At 48.7% G+C, this 8,316-nt stretch overlaps 1 protein-coding gene across 1 annotated transcript in view; it reads right to left on the bottom strand.

Annotated features, from left to right (window-relative positions):
* Positions 1 to 8,316, bottom strand: part of IGFN1 (immunoglobulin-like and fibronectin type III domain containing 1) — a 95,857-nt gene that overhangs the window by 15,377 nt on the left and 72,164 nt on the right. The window contains exons 15-18 of the mRNA XM_027843414.1: positions 4,464 to 4,588; positions 3,896 to 4,037; positions 2,034 to 2,330; positions 750 to 1,049 (exon numbers count right to left, since the gene is read on the bottom strand). Coding sequence (XP_027699215.1) covers positions 750 to 1,049; positions 2,034 to 2,330; positions 3,896 to 4,037; positions 4,464 to 4,588 — 864 coding nt within the window. The remainder of the gene's footprint in view (positions 1 to 749; positions 1,050 to 2,033; positions 2,331 to 3,895; positions 4,038 to 4,463; positions 4,589 to 8,316) is intronic.

Genomic DNA, 8,316 nt, shown 5'->3' on the forward strand with positions numbered 1-8,316 from the left:
AATTTTCTAGACCTCTGCAGAATACAATTCCTGAGCCAGTGGAGATTGGATGGAGGTTGGAGTCTGATGTTTCCCAGAGACACCAACAATGAAGGCAACCTGCTCAGTCTCTCTCACTTCCAAAATCAAGGACCAGGTAATCACCTCCCACATGTCCCATGTGCGATTTCATCCACACAGGAACTGCCTGGCGAGGTAACTCCTACCAGTGCAAGCTGGCACTACAGTTCTAGAGAGTTGCCTGGGGTGTTAGGATGCCAAGTGACTTGGTCACAGGGCCAGTGGGTGTTAGAGACTGTCCTGGACCTAGATACAGAAGGGACCTCAAAGGCCCTTTAGTCTAACCCTCTCCAAGGACCAAACAAGCTGAAGGAAATTAAGTGGTAAGTGATTTCACAAGGGTCACACAGGTGATTAGAGGGAGGATCTGGACCCAGGTCACAGGGTCATAAACTCATCACTTCAGAGTTAGGATGGACCTTGGAGTTGCTCTGACACCAAAAGCAATCTAGTTCACAAATAAAAAAAAGCTGTCATGGCCCCTACTATGGAAAACACCTCCCCAAATCATCTGGCCAAATCTCTTGCCTCAGAATCTCAAGGACACTTGCTGACTCCTCTGAGAAGAAGCCACAGTTCCCAATATCCCTGGCTTTGTCCTGGCTGAGATTTGCCCAGCCTATCCTGGGCAATGGTTGGGGGTTCTAAACAAAGTGGGCCTCCCTGACTCTCCCCATCTTCCCACTCACCTTCAGAAGCCACCAGCAGCTCCTCTGACACTAGTGCTTCTCCGGAACCCTCTGAGGTCACCCCCCGTACTCGGAAGGTATACTTCTTTCCTTCCTCCACACCGGTATCAGAGAAGGTGGTGACATTTCCAGGGGTCTCGCCAAGCTTCAGCCAGGAAGTCCTACCAGCCTGCTGCCTTTCCACCATGTAGGTCAGCAGGGCTCGGCCCCCATCGTCCCTCGGAGGCTGCCAGCTCAGGTTGATCCCAGCCCCCTGACAGTAGTGGACCTTCAGAGGGCCCTGTGGGTGCTGGGGCTTGTCTGGGGACCAAAGGGAACAGGAGTGGTTAAAAGAGTGTGGATGTGTGTGTGTGTGTTTGTCTGGAGGGGACTTGGACTGGGGGGTCTTCTCCACTGCAGTAAACAGGCTAACAATGACTTCACCCCAACTTTCCTTCCAAGATTAGCCTATCCCAGAGGACACTAGCAAGTGGCTAGTGGAGGAGTAAGCATTTTTCGTAGACTTTAGAGCTAGAAGGAATCTTAGCACCATCTAAGTTCAACCTTCCTAATTTAGAGATAAGGAAACTGAGACCCAGAAAGAGTCAAACAACTCTCCCAGGGTCACAGAGGGAGTAAGTGACTGAGCTGGGATTTGAACCCAGGTACTCTGAGTCCAAGTCCAGAATTCCTTCTACTACACAATGCTTCAAGGGTTAGCCAAGTGCTACATGTGAGTCTGCTGGGCCCCTATCAAAGCCAGAAGCCCCTCAAGGGAGCTTCTCTTCCCAGAAGCTTCTCTGGCATGAATAGTATGGGAACTGGCCTGTTCTCGCCCAGAGACCACCATTCCTGCTCTTATCTTTGGGCCCTGCTGCATCACTTGCTACCTGCTACACTCACATAAGCTGGGTTCAGAGCACCTGGGGCTCCACCCGGGTGATGCTCAGCCTATCCTTCTTCTAGACTAGGCCGACCTAACCAGAAGAGGGCAGGAGAGTCCCCTGGAGAGGAGACAATAGAAAACAGAGTTGGGTTGGGGGTAAAGGTAAAGTTTGGATAACAAAATGAATAGGATAACAAGAAACACTCATTCATAGGATCAAGAGCTGGAAAGGACTTTAGAAGTCATTCATAGGGTGGAATTTGAACCCAGATACTGTCCCTTCAAATCTATGGCCCAGACAATATCTGTCAAAGCCCCACAGTATGTTCTAGCATCCCCTCTTCCTGATTAAGACTAAACCAAGCCTCCTACACAATCCCTTGGGGACCCCAGCTAGAAGAGAGAGCTGGGTCTGGCACCTATGACCTCCAGGGTGAGTTGAGCCTCCACTGAGCCCCCTGCATTCCTCAGTCGTACGCTGTATTGCCCACTGTCCTTGCGAGTGGCGCTGGAGAGGCACAGGCGAGTGAAGTTATCCCCCTGGTCCAGCTGGGCTCCCCTGCTGCCTCCCTCCACTTCTGCCCCATCCTTCCTCCAGGAAGCTTGAACAGGGGACTCTCCAGAAAACGGGATCTTCACTGCAACAGTCTTCCCTGCCTTGACCACCAATGGCTCCTTCAGTTTCTCCAGCATATCCTGGGCAATGGTTGGGGGTTCTAAACAAAGTGAGACAAGGAATTAATTTAGAAATGGTCCTTGGCCTTGGGCATAGCTCTGGGTAGGGAAATAAGCACCAGGAAGAAGGGGGCAATGTTCTGTCTCACAGGGTAGTTGCAAGCAAAGACTTTTGTGGACCCCTATGTAAATGTGGGTTGTGGTTGTAGGGGCTGTTGTGTTATGGAAGGGAAGAGAGAACGGGGTCCACGGGTCAGGGGTTAAGAGAAGACAATAGTAAGGACTATCACAGTAAGCAGAGGCCCACTCACTCCTTAGGAACAAAAGGAATAAATAAGTAGGCTTTGACTTCAGCGTGAAAGATTGAAGCTAGACAGGTAGGATATGAGAAAATAGAATGGAGGAAGTCATGAAATGATTAGATAAAAGAAGTTAAAACTGGAAGGGGATTTAGATACCCATCTCAGGAAACTCATGCATTTTACAGCTAGAGAAACTGAGTCCCTGATTTGCCTTTACTGGAAGGATTTTAAAATAGAAGAATCTTTTCCAGCTGAGCAGGGGTTTGGTGCTATTCTAAAAAAAGGTTTAGAACACCTAAGATAGTCTATGGGACCAAATATTTGTGATAAGGGTCCCAAATATTTGGTGCTATTCTAAGGAAAGTTTAGAATTTAAGATGGTGTAAAGGCCCAAATATTTGTGATAACCAGCTCAACAATGAGGGCTTTGAATGAGAGAAGCCTAGATGTGGGTTTAGATTCATAGATATTGACTTGGAAGAGGCCTTTGAGGTGTGTGCTGGAGCCTGCTCTTACTGGCTAGCTGATTGCTAAATTTTCAGTGTGAGCATTTATACCTCAGTAATTAGCAAATACTATAAATCAGAGCTTAATTTGTTATTCTTGATCATCTAGACTCAATAAAGTGATGGAGAATATGTTAATGATGCATATTAAATTGAAAAAGTGTGTTATGGGTAGATTATTTTTTTTGGAGAGCCAGTTGTTAAACATTGATCAGCACACACTGATAGTCCAACACCCACCTTCCCCCATTTTACAGGTCAGGAAATTGAGACCAAGAAAGATGAAGTGCTTTGCCCAAGGTTACAAGAGTGGTGACAGAGCCAGAATTCAAACTCAAGTTCTCTGACTCCAAAGCCAGTTCTCTTTCCATCATTCAATAGTCAACTCTCAATTATTCATGCCAACAGAATAGAGGAGTGAGGTGGATAATCCAAAAAAAGCAGATAATCCAAGTTACTTCTGCATATTTACATATAGTTTCTTCTATACATTGTATGATTTGGGGGTTGGCAGGGGATGGTCACAGATATTTCCTGCTGTTTCTGTTCAGTTCAGGATAATTCTAAAAGAAATCCGTAAGGTCTACATTATCTGAGCTCACCCTGGGAGCTAGAGGAGGAAGGTACCTAGGAGAAGGCTGGAGCAGATTAGGCGGCACCTTTGGAGTTTAACACCAGCCAAAGATAATCCATTGTTAAAGTCAGCAAAGATGGGGTCTGTTGGGTTTGTTTTGGGGTTTGTTTTTTTGGTCTGAAAGCAGCCTGGGTAAGGGTAAAGCTATAGGGGTGGGACCTCACCTCGGATGGTCAGAGTGGCCTCACTCATGTAATCCCCAGCTACAAACATGTATTTTCCAGCTTGGGTCTCCTGTACTTGGGGTATTCGGAGTTTGTAATTGGGGCCATCTTGCTCAAAGATGACCCCATCTTGGGCAGTGAGCTGGTAAAAAGAACCACAGCAGGAGAAAATCACACTGGATCTGTTCCCCATACCCTCCCCAAGTCTGGCTAACCAGCCGTCCCAGCCCCAGATGTGTGAGGGAGTGAAGCTCCCTTCATTGCCTAACATGTAAATTAAGTACTACAAATAAAATCCCATTTAAAATGTCCTCAAGAAGCTCGCTACAAGGCAAAGAAACTTTAGAGATCATCTAATCAAACACCCTCGTTTTACAGAGCAGAACCTGCAGCCCCAAGAGAAAAAAAGGATTTGCTCAAGGTCCTACAGCTAATGGCAGGGCTGAGACTAGAATCCAGGGTTCCCCCTCCCACTTTGCTTCTTTGAAGAATGTTTTCATAAGGTGAAACTTTCTTTCCCTCCCCAGTCTGTCTTTTTTGCACCACTGAGGTAGAAGGGGACGGGTACCTTCACTCCATCCTTGAACCAGGCACCAGGCACCAGGTCACTGGTCGGGGTACAAGAGAGCAAAGCTTCTTCCCCTTTCTTGACTTCCATGTCAGCTAGTCCCTGGGAAAAGGGACCTGATGGTCCTAGATAGACACAGGAAGGTCCTGAGTCACAGAACAAGAGCCAGGCACAAAGGTGGGCAGGGGGAGAGTGCCCCCTGGCCCAGATTCACTTCCCAGAGTCCATGTCTAACCTCTGGAAGACTGACTATAGTCCCTGCTAAGAACATCTGAAGGGTTTTGGTAGCAATGCCATCAGCATACACCACAGGGCAGAAACCAAGTTGCCAGTTTCTTAGGATAGGGACAGTAGGTAAGAGGAGGGAATTTTTGGAGGACTCATTCAGCTAAATTAATAAAAAGCAATGAGATGCAGAATAAAGCATCTGGGGCGAGGGGGAGGGTTGTCATCAAATGGCTTAGGTGACAGAGGATTGGAATACATTCATGTCAAAGATTAACTTAAAGGCACTTTAGAGCCAAGATCCCATCTATGTGAGGGACAAGAGGATCAGGGAAGACTCCCCCCTTTATTTGAAAAATCAATTTATTTGATCACTGACAGTGAAAGAATAGACTAGAACTCCTCCCCCCCACCTGGGCTGGGAATGACATTCTGATTCCCAGTAGCCCAAAAGGTCTCTCCCAGAAGCCACCCTCCACCCCTATGGGTGGCCAGTTGGTAAATACTTACCTTGGGTTTCCTCAAAGAAATTGCCTATGCCTTGCTTGTTTCTGTATCTTGACCTTTGGGAAGTTGAATTTCTGTCCAAACCATCTTTCCTGTTGCCCTCGTGGCCCATGGAATCCATGCTCCAGTCTCCTTTCTGAGGTTCTCCTGGGAGCCTTGTGCTCTCAGTTCCATATCTTGATCCCCAAACCCTTCCTTCCCCAGACTTCCGTCTTTCTGAAATTCCTCTCCTAGCTCCTAACCCATTCTGTGACCCATTCCATGCCTGAGACTCCTGCCCCTCTGATCCAACAATATCCTTAGTTCCTATCCTAGTCTTTCCTCCCCAGGTAGATGTAGAGGTCCCTCCCCCCTCCCTCCTCTCATAATTCTCCAGGGACCCTGCACCTTCTGGACTAATATTTTTGCCATCCAGAGACTTCAGATCTCCTCTGGATCCTGATGGACCTTTACCATCCAATCCTATCCCTATGCCCAAAACAGACCCTGGGTCCTTGCTTCCCCCTGACCTATTCCCATAGCTTTTCCTTCCATCCTGGGCTTTCAGAGCTCCCTCCATCCCCGACTGTTGAACTCCATTAGCAAAACTATCTCTCCATTGACTGGAATTCATTCCCACCAGCACATCTGAGTCCTTTGAAGCTCCGGAGGCTTCCCTTCTGCCATCCAGGGAAGCTGCCTCACCCCATCTACCAACTCCTGCTTGGCCTGGCACAAACTTCCTGACGCCACAGGAATCATCACCCCTTGTTCCATTCAGAGCATCCTGGCTCCCATTAATGGTGGTATCTTTTGCCTCCAGGGGACCCTGTACCCCTGAGCCTTGGTGTCTGCTCTTGGCACTTACTCCACTGTGGCCTGGCCCTCGGCTCTTCTTGCCACCTAACTGAGTATCCCCTAACCTCTGGTTTCCTGCTCTAGTACAAATGTTCTCATCTCCCTGCCTGGAGTGTGTATGCTGACCCCAACCTGAAGTATTTGAGTTCCATGATCCTTTGCCTGTCCCTGGGCCACCCAGTGATGTCCCATTTCCCTGATATTCCAATCCTCCTTGGACATCAGCTCTGTCCCCATGCTCTCCTCTTGAATTTTCTCTAGGGTCCAGGCTAGCATCTTTCTCAAGCTCAGTACTTAGAGCAGCAGCTCTATCTGCAGGCAATCCCTCTCTGCCGAGGAATTCTCTGTTTCCCGTATACCCCTGGAGCCCCTGACCACCCTGATACCCACCAGTTCCCGATCTTCCTCCTATATAACATAGGTCTCCTGAGTCCCCTGGGCCTCCAGAGCCATCTGTGCAACCTGGCTGACCAGGAAGGAAATCCCTCCCATCCCAAGATTCCATCACCCCAGAGATCCCAGACCTATATGCTGTCCCAATCCTAGACCCTATTCCTCCAGGAACCCCAGAGCCATTCCCATAAACATAATCTGCCCCATTCATGGATCCCATTGCTTTGCCTACCATTGGGTCATCCATATAACCTGCTCCAACCCCAGACTGCCCTGGAGCCCTACCCTGACAAGGCTCTATTTCCCCTTTGCCTCTGGACTTGTCCCCATGTCCTAGTCTCTCCAATGACTCCAATGCTCCAGAACTCCCTGGGCCACCACCATAATTCCCCTCAGCACCAGACCCTATTCTCCTGGAACCTTTTAAGTCATTTCTATGACTTTCCTTCCCTGATAACACCATTCTCTCATGATCACTTAAGTTATCTCTATAACCTCCTTGAGCTCCTGTTCCCCTTCCCCAAGAACCCCCTAAAATACCCTTTTCACCTGCTTCACCACTTGACTCCTTTCCTCCAGGACCCCTTAAACCACCTCTATTATCTGCCTCACCTTCCAACCCCATTTTCCCAGGACCTCCTATACCTTCTCTATAACCTTCTTCATACTTTGACCCCTGAGCCATGAAACCTTTTGACCCCTCATCATGCCCTTCTTTGCCTCTAGCCCCAAGAAGTCCTGAAATTCCAGACCTATCCCCATAACTTGCCCTCTGTCCTGACCCACAGATTCCTAGGCTCTCAGGATCAGTGCCATCTTCAGAAGACATTACTTTGGAGCTCCTGGAATCATCCCAGTGAGTAGCTCCCACCCCAGAATCCATAGCATGAGGGCCTCTAAACCCATCCCCACAATTCCCATTGCCTCCAGACCTCTGTAGCTTTAGTCCCATTGAGGTCCCCCTAGACCCTGCTCCTGCACCAAGCTCCATTGCTTCTAGACTGTCAGAGCTATGCCTATAATCTGCTTTCCTACCAGCTTTCAAAGCCTCTGAGTCTCCAAATCCTTCACCATAACTATCTTCATCCGAAGACTTTATTCCCCCTGAGCCCCCTGACCTATCTTCAACATATCCTTCCCCTTTAGACCCACTTGTCCCAAGGACTCCAGGACCAAATCCACCAATAGAACCCACCCTCCCTGGGCTTCCTCTCCCATTTCCCAAACCACTCTTTCCCCAAGATCCCATTGTCCCTTGATCTCTAGATCTGTTCTCATGTCCTATTTCATCTTCTGGTCCTGTTATACCTGGACTCCTTGAATTATTCCTTAAACTATCACCCTTTCCAAACACCATTCCCTGAGAAACTCCTAAGCCATTCTTATATCCTGACCCCAAAACAAATCCCATCCCCCTAGGATCCTCTAAGACACCTATATAACCTCCTTTACCCCCTGGCCCCATTCCCTCAGGACACCCTCCACCACCTCCATCACTTCTCTCAACATCTGACCATATTCCCCCAGCATCTCTTAAGCCAGTTCCATAACCTCCCTTCCCCCTTGACCCTATTCCCCCAGGACCTCCTAAACTATCTCCATAGTCTCCCTTACCCTCTGTCCCTATTCCCCTAGGACCCCCTAAACTATCCCCATAGTCTCCCTTCCCCCCTATTCCCTCAGGACCCCCTAAACTATCCCCATAGCCTCCCTTCCCCCCTATTCCCCCAGGACCCCCTAAACTATCCCCATAGTCTCCCTTCCCCCCTATTCCCCCAGGACCCCCTAAACTATCCCCATAACCTCTATTCATCCTTGACCCTATTTCTTCAGGACCCCCTAAACTTTCCTCATAGTCTCCCTTCCCCCCTATTCCTTCAGGACCCCCTAA

This window comes from Vombatus ursinus, unplaced genomic scaffold (genome assembly GCF_900497805.2).
Source record: "Vombatus ursinus unplaced genomic scaffold, bare-nosed wombat genome assembly UNPS02014909.1, whole genome shotgun sequence".
In the NCBI taxonomy this organism is placed as follows: Eukaryota; Metazoa; Chordata; class Mammalia; order Diprotodontia; family Vombatidae; genus Vombatus; species Vombatus ursinus.